Source organism: Simochromis diagramma, unplaced genomic scaffold, assembly GCF_900408965.1.
Source record: "Simochromis diagramma unplaced genomic scaffold, fSimDia1.1 OVJJ01000131.1, whole genome shotgun sequence".
Lineage (NCBI taxonomy): Eukaryota > Metazoa > Chordata > Actinopteri > Cichliformes > Cichlidae > Simochromis > Simochromis diagramma.
The window spans coordinates 710,197-729,924 of record NW_024387200.1 but is presented as its reverse complement, the minus strand read 5'-3'; the positions used below and the strand labels follow the sequence as shown (position 1 = coordinate 729,924).

The 19,728-nt window shown below is 41.7% G+C and overlaps 2 protein-coding genes across 2 annotated transcripts in view; one reads left to right on the top strand and one right to left on the bottom strand.

Moving 5' to 3' along the window:
- Positions 1 to 2,495: 2,495 nt before the first annotated feature.
- Positions 2,496 to 7,589, bottom strand: mymk (myomaker, myoblast fusion factor). The gene is made up of 6 exons (XM_040050625.1): positions 7,193 to 7,589; positions 6,959 to 7,073; positions 5,662 to 5,810; positions 5,247 to 5,363; positions 4,946 to 5,086; positions 2,496 to 3,688 (listed from the first exon to the last, which is right to left on the bottom strand). Exons 1-6 carry the CDS (start codon positions 7,325 to 7,327, stop codon positions 3,479 to 3,481), a joined length of 867 nt encoding a protein of 288 aa, XP_039906559.1. The 5' UTR covers positions 7,328 to 7,589; the 3' UTR covers positions 2,496 to 3,478.
- A 10,433-nt stretch (positions 7,590 to 18,022) lies between these two features.
- Positions 18,023 to 19,728, top strand: part of adamtsl2 (ADAMTS-like 2) — a 33,457-nt gene continuing 31,751 nt past the window's right edge. Inside the window, exon 1 of the mRNA XM_040051050.1 lies at positions 18,023 to 18,567. The gene's annotated coding sequence lies outside the window, so the exon portion shown is untranslated. The remainder of the gene's footprint in view (positions 18,568 to 19,728) is intronic.

Here is a 19,728-nt window from a genome sequence, read left to right as displayed (position 1 = left end):
AAGTCCAGGAAGATTTTTGTGAGAAAGACAAGAAACTAGTTTAGAGCCCTTCTTCAATATTATGTTCACGAGACAGACAATGGGAAACATATTGCTAATGATTTATAGTCTTAAATTGCATCATACAACAACAGTTACTTAAACTCTAAATCAAAGGTAACAACATGTATCTAAAGCACAGTGGTATTGTCCTTTAATGATCATGTACTGTAGCAGGTAGGTGCAATAGGTGGCAGCAGAGGCATAATATCCTAGTATGGCATTTTCACATGATGTTGGACTAGTAATATCTTCTTTTATATTTAGCATTACACAAAATGTAGGTTTCTGTTTCTCTAAATTCAGCAACAGTTCTGCATCTATAAATGTAATTTGTTTAACTAATTCAGGTGTGATTTACGATGATATTGGATGCCTGACATACAGTGTGATTGCTTAATGCGACAACAAACAGGTGCTTTGGTGAAAGGGTAGTGCTGGTGAGCGTCTCCTCGACTGATGAGTGAACCCACGCTGAACAGGGTTAAAGGTGAAAAACTGTGTCACTGTTCACAGTCAGGAGTTTAGTTCCACGTGTCACTGCCAAACTACAGATTTGCACAGAATCATGTGACTTAACATGAATAGTAAACTTGTTTCAGTTCCTCTTATTTCTCATTCTGATTGAGCATTAATAACTTGATTTATTGCCCATATACAGTAAAACCACCCGCTCTTTGAAGCCATGCTGTCTGAAACCTGATCCTTTCTAATCCAAAGACCAAACATGTGCCACAGCACATCTAATATGGTATTATTTCCTCACAAAAATCCCTTTGGGAGCCATATGTGTTGACTGACAGCTGTCTGAGGACATGGAGTGGTCTGTGCTGGTTCAGAAAGCTATTCTAAAAAGCAGAACAATAATACTGATGTCTTAGATAATGGGGGTGACGTTGCTAATTTTTTGTCTTACATGACATGTGATTATGTACACGACTAGTTGTCGAGGCTGTCCAGTAATTTGAAAGTAGTTGTGGGAATTATGTACCTGTTGCTTTTCGTCACCTTTCTGCTTCCTTGGTGAAGGGAACCCCTTCTCAGGTGATAGAACATGTGGATGAGCTTTCATATCTTGAGTCTGAATGTGAGGGCACAAATCAAAATTTGCCTCCACAGCACACATATGCCTACCAGTTCTCTTTTCCTATACCTCTGGTGTACCTGAGGTCTCTTAGGTGGAACATCAGTGTCCATGTATTCAAGAAGCAACACTGGCATTCACTGGCTCTCACTTATACGTAATTAATTAATTAATTAATTAGAAATTTATGAGAATGCATCAGTTTGGTAGAAGTCATAGTTACACACTAGTCAAATACTTTTTTTTTACAGTACTATTTGTTACATCTTGATGGTTAATTTTCCATTTAGCCTAACCACGCCATACTTCAACAGAAGGATTAGATCTGATTGTATCACAGGTGATCGGCAGTGGAGATCTGTTGTGGCTGCGGCTCTGTTGTTGTCTCTACGAGGCAGCTGAGCTCGCGGCATTAACAGCAGCTGTGGCAACAGCTGACGCAGAGAAAGGACCTGTGGCACAAAGGCTGCTGTCTCACCACAGAAAGTACAGCATAGCTAAAATCACAAACATACCACACATACCAGAGTCTGTCACAGTCGCTTCACGCCGTCCACTCTGGTGTTTAATTGGATCTAATAAAAACTAATAATGCTTATTGTTTTCGTCAGCATTTTTAATTCTGGGAAAAGTTGTGCTTTCTGGCCTAAAAGTGCTAATTTCCATTTGTCATTACATTTCAACTGACGTTAAAATTCCACTCTGCCGTGGAGTGTGGTCACGCTAATGTCAATTAAGGCTTACAGTGATGATTGTGATCATGATCGTGAGCTGGCGGACTGAGGTTCAGACGATGTGAGTGTGTATGATCCACATCACCCGAGAGTCTGTAAAAAGCTCAGATTTACTTGCATTCTGTAAATGTTAGGCCTTGTAAAGATTAAAATTCAGGTGGTAACTTAATGTATAGAGTTTGTTAGCTGGATCAGGGATTGTGAATAGTATAAAGCCTTCACAAGTGTAGTCATACAGTCTTGAATGTGTGTGGGCTCTCTGCAGAGCAGTGTGGCACAGACAGTGGTTGTAAAGGAGCCGAGAAGTGCTTCACGCTTGTGCAATAAAAGGCTCAAGTTACTCTCCGCTCAGGGCCGGGACGTGCAGCCAGCCAGGAGGTGCCGGTGGCCCAGCCAGCCAGGTTTCTGAGTCCAGACAAAAACACCTTTCTCTGGGCACAGGAGCTGGCGGCTTGGCCCCAGCTCAAAACATTCCCTGGTGGAGGGGAGGTACATTCTCTGTTTTGTCTAAGATACGCTGAGCACGTTTGTAGTCTTTGGGTAGTATTTGGGGCAGGTGACGTGCTTGGACGCATGGCTCCTTGTACTCCTGAAGTGAAAGCAGAATGGGATATGTGGGACTGGAATTAGATTAGTGCTGCTAGACTGAAGAGATCCTTGAAGTATGTGCCATTCAGGGCCTTTGTCAATGATTTGCTTCTGTAAAGTACATATCACTGCATTATGAGAAAGAGACTTAAAGTTCCACCAGGTTCATAAAGACAAGTTACAGAGTCCTGACTTTTTATTTTCATTTAGAAACATTATAAAACAAAAACACTTCATACGAAGTATTGAACCTTTCATATTATAATAAATAACAGTATATTACACATGTTCAAATATAGTCAAAGCTGTCCAGTCAGAGTCCATCTGCCCCTCCAGAAACACATTGCACTTCAGACTGATGTCTGGGCCTCTGCTTTGCGTCACTGATGCTCCACATGACATATTTGGCACCTCAAAGATGCATAAAATGCTAAAAGGTGCTTTACAATCTTATAATTCTCACAGGCCACGTGGTTCCTTTCCTTGAGAGAGACTGGAAAGAGAAAAGAGGAGGGGAACAGGGCAGACAGAGGCGAGCAGACGAAGGGTCTCCCCTGAGGAACATTTCTAAAGACAATTTATATATTTTGGAGAGATAAACCATCTGCCTGTTTGTTCTTCTCATAAATTTTCCAGTCAGTTTTACTGGCTTGTCTCAGCCACCGTCTCCCTGTTCGTGCTGCGTGTGTTCTTTAGTAGCGTGCTGCCTGTCCTCAGCTTCAGACAGCTGGGTTTTTTATCGGGTCTCTGAGGGCACCAGAGACCTAATTCTGTACTTTTTTTTCTTTATCTGCTGGTGGATTCCTAAAGTCGCTGCTGACCTTAAATAATCTACCAGCCAAAAATGATTTCTTGGAGTAGAAGGGAACATCCACATGATTGTTGGTTTCCTGCTGAAGTAGATTAACTTACCAGCCATATACGAGTCTATCAGCATTCTGTCAGTTATTTGGTGATTTTCCAGTCGACCTCTATCTACGCCTGATCTTCTGCATGAAATTACGCACACTGACATGTAGGTATGTTTTTGTGTTCACTTCCAGCCGTTCATCTCTTTGAGCTTGCTGATACTGGTCCCTTTGACAGGTGTGGATGGAGGGGGGCTATAAAGAGGCAGGGTGGGGGTGCTACAGCCTCGTGCCCACGGCTTTTCTGTGGGGACCGTCCACACAGTCCGAGATGACTTCTTTTTCGGTTTGTCTTTCTTGTCTTTCTTCTCTTTAGAAGAACCGGGGGACATGGTCTGCAGTAAGAATAATAAGGTAACAGGATTAGAGCAAAATTAAGGACATGAGCTTAAAAAAGATGAAATTATCACCTCCAAGGCTGTCAAACACATACAGCTTTCTTGCTGGTGTTCAATAAAGGCCTTTGGGGGTGGCATTTATTTCGAAGGTAGTGGCACATCGGTCCCCTTGTCAAAAAACAATAACACATACTCTGATACACTTGTCTGTGTACATTCTCACTCATTGAGGTCGTTTTGAGAGCCTTAAAATAAAAGGCAAATTGACTTCTGTAGGTGTTTGAAGAAGTTGCAAAGCAAAGGAAGTCCAGTTTCCCTCTTTTTTCATACTCTCATGACTATAGGCTTTTGGATTATCCCAGAAAATAAGCTCATTGGAAAGAAAAGTATATACTTACAGGTTTTGCTCGTCAGTATATTCTCCCCATTCTGTCACTACTTTCTAATACATGATTTTTTGAAGCGTAAAAACCGTCCCAAGAGGTAAAATGCTAATCACGGGTGATAAACGGCCTGCATTTAGCTGCTCAGCAAACACCTTCTTGGGGACATATAAAAGCAGTGGCGTATTTATGGCCGTATTTCTATTTTGTACAACAACATAGAATAAAAATGTCGTGTTAACCACAGACCTTATTTACGGGAATGAACATAAAGTCATTGAAAGAATCAGCCTACTCTCGTAAGCTGCTCGCTTACACTGAAGTTGTATTTTGGCATCTGTGGCCTGGTGCTCTGTTTATAGCATTATTCAGACAGGTCTGTCAAAGTCAACCAGAAACCTAAAAACCCGTCAGTGGCACCACCGCCAAAATAAATGGTAAATGGACTGTTCTTATATAGCTTTCTGCTCTGCTTGAGCACTCAAAGAGCGTTATACTACAAGACTCCTTCAAACAGGCAATCATAAGAAGCACTTTTTCTAAGTGTAGGAGCTTTCTGTCATACACATTCACACTCCAGTGAACATATTAGGAGCAACTTGAGGTTCAGTGTTTTGCACAAAGATACTGTGGCATGCAGACAGGAGCATCCAGGAATCAAACCACCAACCATCCGATTGCTGGATGACCTGCTGTACCTCCTGAGCCACACCCACATTCTCTACCATTGTAGAGAAACACATCTCATAAAACGTCTTTGTATTGCACCCCAGTATAAGATAGACCGGAACAAGCTCATTTTACTTTAAGATGAAATAACTGAAAGTCTCATTACTACAGGATTTCTATAGTGCATATAAATGGAACGTACACAGCAGCAGAGAGTGAAGCAGCTGAGCTTAGCAGCGTTCTCTCCCGTCCCTGCATAGCGGTTCTTCTTTGGCAGCAGCAGCACGAAGGAAACAGCCAGAGACAGATGGTAGAAGCTGTGGACATAGGCGTAGTCCCACTCCTGTGGAGTGAAAACATCACACTCTTTCAGTATGTAACCGGATATCGATGAACAACACAAAATGTTGTGACAGAAGATAAAACCTCAGACTCTTTAAGTAGATGTTCTAGTATTCTGTATGTTTTTATTAAATATCTGTTTGTGATTTGGCGGCAGTCACCTCAAAGTAGAAGCGCAGCATTAGAGCGAGAGCACCGAAGCAGCAGCCTGGACCGACCTGCTGCGTGTACACTGTCTTCTCCGGATAAACCGCCCTCAGCTGCTTCATCTTCTGCAGCTGCAACAGCAGGAGTTCATCACAATCATATTCACACATCAGACTTCACACAAAAGAAAAAAGAGAAAGTGCAAAAGGCGAAGAAGTAAGGTGCAGGGGATAACAAAGAAAGGAAAGAGTACAAGGAATGGATGGATTAGTCGAAAAGAAGAAGAAATACACAAGAGCACATTAGATAACAGCAAGGGTGAAGTTATTCAAGGTGGAGATCATGAATAAAGAGGGAGAGGAGGAGATAGAGTAGAAGAAACACTGAAAAATATTTGAAATACACGTTGCCATTTTTTTTGCCACTGACCCATTTGACAGTAATGATGAAGACAGCTGATCCGATTGGCCCGGAGTAGATCCCGTAGCCCCAGCGGTCCTGGTAGATCCTCACAGCGATGGTTAACACTCCAAACATAGTCATAGTGGAGCGCTGGGGTTCATCAAAGTCACCCAGAGCTGAGACAAGCAGATGAAGGATTTCAAACTCTTTCCCTCATGGATAAAATCATTACACTGCAGAGGTGCTGCACTGTTTGCCAAGTAGGGATTACAGATGAAGTTTATTCTCTTGTTGGGCTAAATTTGATCAATTCAGGACCAAAATTTCACAAATACATAGATAGGAACTGCAAAATTTCATAAAACCACTGATGTGAGGTGTGAACAATATGTTCAGATTGAAGTGTATAAGGAAAGAAGATTAAAAAGGCTGAACTGAACATTTCCTGCAATGTTTTTACCACCAACTGTCTACAAAAGACTGAGTTTGGTTTACGAAGTCCTGTTGTGAAGCATGCTACATTTTATCATACTTTTTTACTCTGATAGAGACCGCAATTTACAAATTCTTTCTTAAAATTAGCTATAAGGTCCATAAACTCTTCAGGAACATTGTAAAGACTTTGTTTGAATTTAACAACAGACCTGATTTTCTTAAACTAAGAAAAAAAGGTTTTAAGAATTCTGAAATTAGTAGAAGAAATCATCAGCAAATGCAGTTAAGTACACAATTTTAAAATAACTAAGGAAAGCTACAGCACAGTTTGTCAGCACTATTAAACATTAAAGGTTTTATATAAATAATTTCAAGATTGAAAACAGTCTGAATGCGTCCTATCATGGTTCAAGACCATCTTGCAAAAGAAGTTCTAATTTTAAGAATTTCCCTTCCTGATTAAATGAAGGTGACAAAATGAAAATGGATCAATATTTTACTGGCAGCCTTCCCACAGACACAGGAGGACCCCATCAGTTAAATCAGCTGTCAGGGCATTTGGCTCTTAGCAGCATGTGATTTAAAGCCCTTGTTGCAAAACCTCTGGGGGATCAGGTGGGAGTTAGAAGCAAATGTATTTATGTCTGTGTGTGCAAGTCTTCATGAGCACTTGTGTGCAAAGCCTGAACATGTGTTATCACCAACTGCTGCAAACCGAGCTTGTTTTTCATCGCTTGCTTGTGTCCTTTAAATATCTGGTACCGAAATAGACTGTAGTGAAAAAGATCAATCCAAAAAAACATATTTGCTGTATAGAGATACATGTCGAAATGTTGAATACTGCTATTAACTAGTCAAACCAGAACACTTTCTATGTAGCAGGACTCACCTATAAGTGTGACCCACATTGAGAGTGCAGTGCCGTAAACGCTGAAGTACTCCAGGATGTCGTATCTCATGAAACACAAGATGGAGAGACCTGGTCCATCACATGCATGGTAGATCTGCAGGAATACAGCATTCAGGAGGTCTATTAACCACTCTCACATCATCCCATTCACAGTTCAACACAGCTAACTGCTTGTCAGGTCATTGAGATTAAAGAACAGCAACAGTTTCTCACCGCAGTGAAGAACATGGTGAAAAAGTAGACCATGGCCTCCATGTGGAAGCCCCTCTTGGCGGCCACGCTGGCTGTAGGCAGGAACACCAGGCTGCTGACTGTAGGGAGCAGCATCTTGGCAATAAATGCACCCATGGCTCCTGAAGGGATGGTCGACTCAAAGCTTGTAGATGATAGTTTATCCTTTAAGCCTCAAAGGTTCTTGAGTCTTTGGCAGGTAAAATTAAAGTTATCCAAAGTTCAATAAAGTGTGAGATCAGATGGTACAGTCCTTGAGTGTCTTATGTCTTTCGGTGTGTGAGTGAATGAGGATGCTTATACAGCACACACTCCCACGCAGCATGAACACACCCAGCTGTCCACTTCGGCCCTTTAAAGTTTAAATGTCCTCGTGGATGGCAGGTCCACTGAGGCCTGTATGTGCAGTGTCATCGCTGGTCAGCTGTTTGCATACCAGTGCAACATGGGAGGGGCTGTGGGCAGGGTGAGAGCCATCATAACATAATGTAGCATATCTATGGACTATTTGAAACCAGGACTGGACACTAAGTGGTTGTGAGTCAACTTGAAGTTTAGGCTGGAATGAGCAGACGTCCAGCTGAAAGACCAATCCCAAAATCTTTATTGTGGTTAACTTGTTCCAAAGATCTGAGTCGAATCCACATTTGTGCAACTTTATCTAATGATATCATCCCAACGCAACTCTCGCACAATGTGACCACCTCCCCTCACAAGGCCTTCACATAACTATTGGTGGAAAGAATGGCATCTAAAGCCCCTTCGATTTAAAAAAAAAAATCCATGTAAACATCTTCTTTTGCTAACTGCAGATCATTTTTGATTAAATATGATGCAAGTTTTAGAAATCTGACTCATCTCGTGCTACCCTCCATCACCACCTTCTTAACTTTGCAAATTTAACTTAGTGTCTATTCCTTATTTTGCTGTTTTTATTTTATGTGAGGAACCCTGTGATTTTATTTTGAAAGGCTCTATATAAAGAAACGTACTTATGTCACACCGTTTTAAAAAGCCTTGGAAACAATCTTGCTAAATGCATTATTCAGGACTGCATCTATCTTTATGTGATGTCATTCAAAGACCAGATAAGATCATTTTGTTTTTTTCTCTGATATTTGATCCAGTGAGGTTGGCTGGTATCAGAACAGGTATTGAATCAACGTATGACTATGTCTCTCCTCTGAACCTTCATTGTTGGAAGGAGTCCAAGTTAGGCACAAAAGCATTTTTGCTAGGGTCTTTTCTTTTCTTTTTTTAATAAAGCTTTATTAATAAAATACTACATAAATAAGTTTTTGTGCAGTTAACAGCATCCCGAGTGAAGTGTGTTTTCCATTTGCTTTAATCTCATACATCTTTGCAGTTTTTTAGTTGGAATTCATTAAATATAACTCCAAAATTGCTATCTTGCAAAGGGAAGATGGCAACCAGCTCTAGTAATGCATCCATACACAACCGTACCACAGAGGACACGTGGGAAGGAGACTTTCTTAGCAGAACGGATTAACTTCCACCTCCAATCTAGCTTTGCTTTCAAAAAGCACTTTCTCAGAAGTGCTTTGAGGTCAGTCTGGTACTTTCTATCAGCTGGGATGATTGGAAAATATGTACATTTGGTGAGTCCAGGTCTGTTCAAACAGCATGTTTGCAGACAGTTTGTATTTTTTTTCTTGTCCCTCACTGTGAGGGAGCAGACTTCATAGTCAGCTCTTCTCTGCGGTTGCTTTCCTAGTGAATTAGTCTCCTTAGATGACCATATTTCTCCAGTGAAATATTGCATCCGATAGCAATAGTTGGCAGTTAACCTCACTAACATATTAAAAACTACAAAGAATATGTTGCTCAGTGAGGTTTAAACAAACCAACCATTTTTTTCTGAATTAGATTTTAACCAAGTCTGGAGTCTCACTCTAAACCAACACATGAAATCTGTTGAGAAACAGCTGTCATATGTTTCAGCGTGTTGCGGCTGTGCGATGTGGCATTGAGCCGACCCTGCTGAGGTCCTCCCATTAAAGTAAAGACATTCACCCGGCTCTGGGTATGGTGGTAAATACTTCTGCTGCTCTGGAGAATCGTCTGTTTTTCTGGAGAATTGTCATTATCTCAACATGACTCAAATACCAAAACATAAAACTCACTTTTAGTTTTTCTCTCAACTGACTGTGCTGCTGCTCTCCTGCCAGCCGATCTTTTTTTTTTTTGTCTGACCTAATAAAATGATATAAAATGTATTCATTCGTAATATAAAACAGGTAGTTCTAGCTCAAAATCTCTGTCTTCATTCAAATATTTCACAACTTGCAATAGCAGTAAACTCAGCAGGGGTAGTCTGCATCGTTAGGAAGCCAAGCATATACAAAAAAACATCAGCTCTTTTTCTAGCCATACATTTTCTTCATCGCTCGCCCAGTTAAGGGTCACCGGGGGGTTTGAGCTGGATAGATTACTGGGTTAGAGGGAGGATACACTCTGGACAGGTTGCCAGTTCACCTCAGGATTAACACAGAGGGCTAGACAACAATCACATTCTCACTCAACATTTAGTCAATTTAGGATCCCTGACTAACCTAAAAGGCATGTCTGTAGACTGTGAGAGTCACATGCGACTAAGAAACCTACTGGAATCAGACCGCAGACTGTGCATACTTTAAGGACTGTAAAGTCATTACCAGGAGTGTGAAAACAAGTTTTTAAGCCCTTTTTAGAACAAAAATCTGAAACATTTTTAAGCATTTTCCTTTTTTTCCATTCATCAGTCACTCTATGCATGCATAGTAACAAGGAGAAAATAAACTTCTTCTACTTCCGCTGAAATAAAGTTAATTTTGATCATAACTAAAGTAACAGCCCGAGAAACTACCTGGAGATCTTAAAGATGGCATTTGAGTGTCGAGCTCTGCTTGTTGACAGACTTTGGCTTGATGGTTGGGTGTAATGCTTTCCAAAATAACCCGTTACTGTAATCACATTACATTTTTCTTTAATACAGTAATGTAATATTTTATTGTACTAAATTCAGTAATCACGTTACATTACGATGGTTCTTCAGCTATCTGTTTGCCTGGCAGACAAAAACATCCTTCAGACTTGTGCTGCTCTTGTTTTTGTGCAGCGAGCCGGACAACAGCAGAGAACTCAACCAGTTTTTATTATATGGAAGAACAAGAGCACAATGGTAAAGTGCAAACTACGTCCAGGACAGAAACAACTGCATCATACACAACGCTGCGTCTTTGCATGTCAACAAAAAGCCAGCAAAGAGCTCAGAGGGATATTCAGAATCAGGATCAGAAATACTTTATTAATCCCGAAGGAAATTATAGGTTACAGCAGAGTGCATGCTCATCTCAGCCTATCAGGCTGATCTTCAACAGGTAACGAAGCCAGCGATGAGCCGGCTTGTGCCACTGTAGCCACCTTCTGCCTATAAATGCTTCTTAAGTAGAATCACTGTGGCGATCGCTTTGAAGTGACTTTGGCTGGTTTTCTGTTGCTTTGTGTTGTTGTCTTTGTGTTCATACAAAACACTAAAAGAAAGATCACATGTGCCAGGATAGGGATTTGTGTCAGTGTGGGAGTGATTATGCATTCCAGGTCATGTAATGGAGTAATCCAAAAGTAATGTAACAAGTACTGCTTTCTGTGAGTAATTCAGTAACATACTCCACTACTTTTAAGACGTAATGTGTAATACAAGTAACAATGAAAAGAATGAAACCAAAGAAAAGCTTTCATGGTTTTTAAAAGAAGACTTGAAATGCACAGTAGAAAACATGCCTGACAGCTCATCTTCCCAAATGTATAAAAAATAAAAGACATTTCTTTTGAAATTGAGCTGAAGAGACTGCAATCTGACCTGGGAACAACTAGATCCCCAGAACGATCGCAGTAATCGATCACAGCCATGTCATTTTTACGGCACACGATCTAATCAGATTAATGAATGTTTCAGCCGAGTCAAAGCTCTGTGTAGAAACTTGAGCACCAAATAAGGCAGATTTCTGTTTGCCTCCTCAAAGCGAAGCCATATTTGACTTCTCTCGGCATTGTTGTTCCCAGAAAGAATTTCAGCCTGAACGTTTCCCCTTTAGCAGCAAGGCAGCAGCTGGTGCTCTCCTGTCAGCTGCTACACCTGCTGAACGGCACAAAGGGTGCAGTATTGCCGAGGGCTTTCACCACACGCCTCAGATTCTCGGAGTGCTTCAGTAACCCGAGTCGCCTCACCACGCCCTCTGCCGGGAACTGCACACTCTTTTCCAAACGTGTCTGCAATCTTTGTGGTCACTCTAACGTATGAGTGTTGAAGTAATGAGTACCTATTTAATTAGGTGCAAATTAAATGTGGGTCAGTCTTTGTAACCTTTGGCTTCCCACTGCAGGACCCAGCACAGCTTCATTTTCAGGGAGAACAATGTGTGTCTTCAACTCACTTTGTTGAAAAGTTGACTGGATTACACTGAGGCAGCAAAGCAAGTCTTCATCATGACCACTGCCAGTGGCAGAAAGAGTCAGATGGCCTTAGCTGACCCTGAACTGAGCCCTCTCTCACCCTCAAAACAGCGGTCAAAAGGTCAAAGAGGCCACTCCATATGAAGAGCTGACGGCCGAGAGCTGATCACTGCAGATATGTGAATGTGTTGTTTAAATGATGTAATCATTTCTCCCGGGAGGCAAAACTGTGCTGCACTTGAAAAGCACTGAAATAGATCATCTTCATAATCAGCATGTATTTGCATTTCATGAACTCCCCTCTATAGATTTATTCATTAACCATACTCACTCACATCACAAACAGCTGATTAAATATCTAAGTAAGGAGAATGTCAAAAAACTAATTGAAGTGGTTTAGTCGAATTTCTACTGAGTCAAATTTGCATTTATTTTTAATTTTGGCGGTTTCTGTCCTCCATGTAATGTCAATAGGAATTAGGAAGAGCTGAAAAAGCCCTTCTAATGCAGGTTTGAGACTTACATGCCCGTGAATGCAGAGTTTTTGGCAGCACAGTGTGAGGACCATTAGTTCTTCTTGTTGAGGAGAGTTTGTGGCCTGTGGTGACTTTCACTTCAGCACCCCTCTGTCTAAACACGGCGGGTTAGTGTGGGAATGCAGGCCAGACTTCCTGAACGCATCTGAAAAAACAACAGGCTTCTTTTTGATTCAGTAAGGAATAGCTGCGACCTCTGACCCCTGGGCCTTCTTTTCCAAATAACTGGAGGTGCTTGAGTTTTAGTGAGCCCAGTCACCGAGGACAAATGGAAAGCAACTTCGAGAGATTTCTTCAACACGCTGCTCGTGTTGTTTTACCTTGAGAGCTAATGTTCACCCCAGACTAATGTATTTTGACTCTTACTTTTAGTTTTTCAGATATTTAGTTGTCACCTTCTCAAATGCTCATCTACTTTTGCCTTTCCTTCTTCCTGAAAGTACAAGTGGGTTTTGTTTCACACATTTAAGGCCGAGGCTGAAACTGGCAACTTTTTTTTCTCCTAATTTCTCCTCTTCTCTCTGTGGTTGTGTTTATAACTGCTTTAATTGCTTTTTTTGTCTGAATGCGCCAACCCTAATGACTCCAGACTTTGTTTGGCATGCTGCAAATGGTCACACTCTCACACACGCACACACAAATCACACCCATGGGAGTGTTGTATGCCCTCGCACAACACATTTTCATAATAGCTTTTATTTTGTTGTCATGCGGAGGGAGGGTAGCTTTAATTGGTGTTGCTAGTGGTTGACGGGGCATATTCCTCTGGTTTGGCAGCCTCCATAAACTCCCTCTATCAGCTTGTAAATCTAGCATTGGAGCGGAGAGCCAGCAGACACACCGGCAGCAGGCTTAGAGGAAGGAGAAAAATGGATGGAGGAGGATCAGTGGAAAGTTAGAGAAAGCACAAAATGATGGAGAATATAATAAAAGGCACATTTGTCACCTGCACTTGAATGAAACACTGCAGAAGATGTGGATTAAACTAACTACAAATGAACAAGAATTCACAAGGATTAAAGACTTTAACCCCTTTAGCTCAGCTAAAGTGTCATGCCGATTACAGAAGCAATAAATTTGGCTTGTTGAGTTTGCGGAAACTCTACAGAATATTTTTGGAATTAAGGCTTTTCTGTGCAGGAAACTGCCCAAAAGAATTCACAAACAGCCTCTAGCAAGGGTGTTTGGAGGATATTTTGAATGGGGTGTCAAAAGGAGGGACCAAGAAGAAGGGTAATTCACGAGGAATCAGAAAACCATATCAGAAATATACACCAAACCAAACCACTCGATAATTTCAAGTCTGGACAGAACTCCTGCTGTCGTAAATAGTAGGAGGCGTGGTTGTTCCGTAACAATATGGCAGCTGCGCTGAAGCACAATATGCAACCACGAGGAAATGGAGCTAACAGAGAACTGGTTAAAACCCGAAAACATTTTACTCTAATGAGGGTTGCAAGTTAAAAACAAAGTCTCACACATCCTTTGAGTGTTCAGTATGTAAATGAATTGGAGAATGATAGCCAGTGGATAAATGTGAGGCACATCTGCTGAAAACTTAAAAATATATTGTTTTGCATCTATAATTAGCATAAGAGCTATCAGTGCACATTGATCATTCTTGCAGAAGCGCATTTGTGAGGTCAGACACTGATGTTGTTTCCCAGTCACCGCTCTAATTCATCCCAAAAGTGTCTTTATGGACCTTGCTTTGTGCACTGGTGTGCAGCACTGTTGGAACAGGATGGGGCTATACCTTAAACTGTTCCCACAAAGTCAGGAGCATGACATTGTCCAAAATGTCTTGATATTATGAAGAATTAACAGTTCCTTTCAGTGGAGCTGAAGGGCTGTGCCCAACTCCTGAAAAACAACCCCAAACCATGATCCTCCACCAAAATTCACACTTGGCAACATGTCATCAGCTATGTACCGTTCGCCTGGGAACCAGTTCAGTTCAGTTTTATATATACAGCGCCAAATCACAACAACAGTCGCCTCAAGGTACTTTATATTGGAAGGCAAACCCTACAATAATACATACAGAGAAAACCACAACAATCGTATGACCCCTATGAGCAAGCACTTTGGCGACAGTGGGAAGGAAAACTACCTTTTAACAGGAAGAAACCTCCGGCAGAACCAGGCTCAGGAAGGGGCGGAGCCATCTGCTGCGACCGTTGGGGTGAGAGAAGGAAGATAGGATAAAAGACATGCTGTGGAAGAGAGACAGAGATTAATAACAGGCATGATTCAATGCATCCATCCATTCGCTTATCCTTTTCCCGGTCACGGGGGGCACTGGAGCCTATACCAGCTGTCATAGGGCAAGAGTGTTACACACTTGGATTAAAATGAATTGAAACCAGTGTGGCTTTGTGAGTTCGCCTTTACTGTATCTGCAAATATATATTTATGTAGACATAGCACAACGTTACACACTTTTGCAGTCTCACACAACTCTTATAGGCGCACTGCCTTATGGTTAGTGGCTGGGCTTATTTACTCCCGCTAGAGCTGCTCATTTTAGGGGATACTCCCTCTTGTGGTGTAACGGAGGAATAACTACCCTTCCTGCACTATGTCATTTTTGGAGACTGGGGCACACATTATTTTACAACTATGAAAGAAAATACATATTTGAACAATCAGACCATTTAACTAACTATAATATTGTAACTAAAGATTATGGGGGGTGTCCTGTTTTGTCCACAATGAATTTCTCGTCCTTACAAGAGGCAGGGTACACCTTGGACAGGTCGCCAGTATAACACACAGAGAGAAACAACCATTCACACTCACATTCACACCTATGGGCAATTTAGACTGATCAAGTAACCTATCCCCACTGACTGCATGTCTTTGGACTGTGGGAGGAAGCCAGAGTACCAAACATGCAAACTCCACAAAGAAAGACCCCAGCCTGATGGTGGAGTTGAACTCAGGACCTTCTAGCTGTGCAGCAACATTGCTAACCACAATACCACCGTGCTGCTGATTTAATGCAGATAGGTCTGTTAACACATAGTGAGCGAGAAAGGGGATGGGAGAAGAAATAGTGCATCATGGGAATAGCCTACGCCTTTTGCAGCATAACTAAGGGAAGATTCAGGGTCACCTGATCCAGTCCTAAAGTAGAGATAGTGTCTGTCTCCTGAATCCAAACTGGAAGTTGGTTCCATAGAAGAGGGGCCACCAAATCCATACACATCATTCGGATTACCAGACTGAGAAGTGTGATCTGCCACTGCAGAGAACACATCTTCACTGTTCTAGAGTCCACTTATGGCGTGATTTACACCAATGCATCTGACACTTTGCATTGCGCTTGGTGATGTAAGGCTCGGATGCAGCTTCACAGCCATGGAAACCATGAAGCTCTGTACGCACTGTCCTTGAGCTAATCTGAAGCCAAATGAAGTCAGGAGGCCTGCAGCTATTGAGTCTGCAGAAAATTGTGAGGTCAGAGTAGGGACCACGTAAAACCAGAGTGATTGCTCTGTGATTTTGCGACACCTACCACTTTGTGGCTTAGTTGCTGTCATTATTAATCGCTTCCACTTCATCATAACACCACTAAAAGTTAAATATGGAATATTTAGGACCAAAGAATTTTCACAGCTGGACTTGCTGCACAGGTGGCCAGATTTCACTTCTTTGTTAAAAGAACAGTACAGAATGTTGCATTATGCTTTAAATGGGGCGCCATTTACATAGGATACATTGCATACCATACATTCATAAAGTGTTTAATACTATGCACTTAAAACACTTTACCTACCTCCAACTGATGGCCAACTTAAATCACCAAATAACCCAACATGCACCTTACATAATTTCTTCCAAGGCGCCACACAGTCACCCACCTGAATGACTCACATTAGGTTTCACAATGTGCCAATACAACACAAAAGTAATCATTAATGGAAATTAACATCTGTATCCCTATTCAAAAAATACATTTAAAGTTATTACCAAGTGCATTATTAAGTAACTGACACATTTTATTTGGATTAAAATAAGGACATAAGTTACACATGGACAGAATTAAATGAGAGATCAAGGGGGGAGAGAGACAAGGCAGTAACAAAGAGAACAAGTGCAGCGCTGCAAAAACAGCTGTAGAAACAGAGAAGCGAATAAACTGAAAGAGGAGAGAGACACATACGGAGAGGAGGAGAGGGAGGGGTGAGAAATAAGAAGCCGATAGAGAAAAACATACGTGAGAATAGCAGAAATCGTAATGAACAGGAGGGAGTGAGGCAGACAGATGGGGGGAAAAGAGGGGAAGACGACATGGTGGGCAGACACGGTGGTCCTCAGATGTCTGCTTGTCCTCCTCATCATTCACTCTTCCCACAGCGTCTCTCATTCCTCTGTCTGAATCGCTGTCCTCCCGTCTGTTGTTGGCTTCCTCAGAGTGTTTCGGATCACTTAAAGGACTAGTTCACCTGAAAAAGAAAGCGCAGCACGAAAGGACAAACCCCTCACACTAAACACAAAACAGCTCCATGTCCACTTTGTTCAACACAACAGATATTCATTGATCGGCCACAGCATTGATCACCTTGTTACTATGTAATGCTCTGTGAGATCCTGACAGTCCTGTGGATGTCACCTTGACACATACCTTGTTGCAAGCCATCGCTCTTATAGCTCCAAATTTTATTTGCAGCTATAATTTTATTTTTATTTCATTTGAAATGTTTTATTTTCAATTCAGGTGCGTTTCAGGTAGAGTGCTTTTGTTCTTTTCAGTTCACTGTTCAGTTTGGATTATTAGTTCACAACAGTACAATAATACGATTAAAAAAATGCAAACACACAGTCGCTGTCATATAGACGTGCCATGATCAGTAAACATTTGCATTATTGCCCTTTTAGCCTGTGGGTGCTTACAAATTTCAATAAATTGACAAACACCAAAGCCAAAGACATTTCATGCAGATTTGTATTATATTTTATTGTATTTATGGAGCATTCTTTCAGGGTTTTGTTTTTACTTCAATTTCCAAGCAAACCTACAAATGACAGCTACACTCTTTGATTGTATCAGCCTGTTATAGCAACAGTTTTCCCCCAAAAAGCTGCAAAATCTACTCAGGAACAAACTGAAGAAAGAACTCGAGGTGTTAACCCAGACTCTTAACTTTCCTGTTTCTTGAGAGATCCCCCCCACGATCCACAGTACCCAATGTGTCTGCAAGAGATGTGCTGGTATGCCCCTGTTGGGTCTGTGCTCTTGGTGGCATGTGAGGGATCAATGCAAATTAGGTGGTTTTCAAAGTTGCTACAAAAACAAGCAACTTGACCTTTTTTTGTGCTTCCATTTGCCATCGGTTGACGTCACCAGAATTTATCATTAGAAAGAAAAAAAAAAAACCTTGTCAAATGTCTGCGCCTTCCTTTCACGTATATCTAAATATTCAGTGTAACTGAATTTGAAGTGGCACATCTCTATCATAAATTCAGCGCATCCACCTTGAGAAGTTTGTGATTGTATTTCGGGAGATTACAGCTGTCCTTAAATTGCAGGACAGAAGCATCTTGCTCTGTGTGTTCTCATAGAAAAGTGTATCAGCATCTATTTTTGCTTCCATAGAAAATCCAGATCAGTGCAACACAAGAAAATGATTGAGAACTTCCGGAAAGTGAAGTTTCAGCTCAGTATGGAGGGCAGAGGACCCAGGGGAGGAGAGCACTGTGGGAAATGGGCAGTTCCTGTCTGTCTGTGTCTTTGTTCAATCATTTGTCTGCCTCTCAGAGTGACACGCTTGATCCCAACGGCAGTCTCCGAAGGAAAGATGGAGGCAGACTGAAGTTAAGGGACATTTGGATGGAATATAAACATATGAAGTTTTTGTTTGTATGTTTTTGGACTTGAGATTCTAATAAACTCAGGAAGAAAACAGAAAGAAGCCAGAGCACCAAACCAGGGGTGCTCCTGTTTTTTTTTCTTTTTTAACTTTACTGATCCTCCCACCTTCTCCCTTTGCTACCACTCTTGCTGCTCCTGCTAACTAAGGAGGAGGAGAAGGAGGAGGAAGAGGGATGCAGGGAGAGCACACCTTACCTCCCTCCCTTCCTTCCTCACTTTCTTCCTCCCTTTCTCTGTCTCTCCCACTCTTCACTCCACAGCAGCTCTCACCAAAACACCACAACACACCACCACTGTCTCTGGCAGGCTGACACACACTTACACATCCCTGCACACACACACACACACACACACACACACACACACACACACACACACACACACCTATACACATACACATACACACACACATACACACACGCACACATACACACATTAATCGGCATCCTCAACACAGACTGAGACGCCCTTGGACTGCTGCAGGCGAGGTGAGTGGGTAAATATTTGCAACCTCCTTCTATGTGTGCATGATTGTGTGTGTGTGTGTGAGTGTGTTTATACTGTGTGAGAGTTTTTCTGAGTTGTGTGTTTTTCATCCTGTGTGTTTTTGTGTGTGATTGTTTGCATGTCTGCATGTGCTGGTTTGCCTCTGGCCTCTGCTCTTTGTGTACAATGCGTGTGTGCATCTAAGTGTGCGCGCGTGCGTGTGTGTGTTTATGAGGCACACCAGAGCCAATGAGACTTGTGCTTTGCACCAGACCAAAACAAATCCACAAAATAATGCTGACTCTCTTTCAGAGGAGTGTGTGTTTTTGTGCAGGCATGCATGTGTGCGTGTGTTTGTGTGTGAGATCCTGGAGAGGCCCGAGTCTGTCTGGAAACTTGTCAGCTGTTGGGAGATGTGTGTGCGCGTGTGTAAACTGGTGAGGTAGAGGCTAATATTCGTGCCAGTGCTACTTGTCAAAGTGTAGTTTTTTCTCTCTCTTGTGGCTCTAAACTGCTGTAGAGAATTGGAAGAAAAAAATCTCCCCACGTCTTGCCTGTTGCATTTCCCTCACAAAAGGTCCTCCTAATAGTTTAGGAAAGTTACATTTAGGTCATTATTAAAGTAACACTTTAGAAAGTAAGTCACATGTCAAGGCTTTTTGCTGTGTCAGCCTTTAAAATGCCTAAAAAGCACAGACTTGATGGTTTTGCCATTAAAGAAATGCAGATGAAGAGGTTTGGAATAGTTCATTGTTTAAACTCATAACACCTAACAAACTGCCACTGATCTATTAAATGTTAGGTTTAGACAATGTCTACAGTTTTTTTTAACCTATTGGCCATGTACTTAAACAAAAATACACAGTAGGGTGATATTTTGTAATTTCTCAAAATATGCTTTCTTTGTGTAACTCTAAAATACAAGTCACCATTGCTGATGATCTTAGCACAAGTTTCCAAATTTAACCAAAAACCAAATTTTTTAGAAAATTTAAATGACTTTTGTTGGGAAGAATTATTACTTTGTTGGTCCTCTGATTGCTGAGCGTATTCAAAAACAAACTGTCCACAATGGGGCGATCGTGGCTCAAGAGCTGGGAGTTCGCCTTGTAATCGGAAGGTTGCCGGTTCGAGCCCCGGCTCGGACAGTCTCGGTCGTTGTG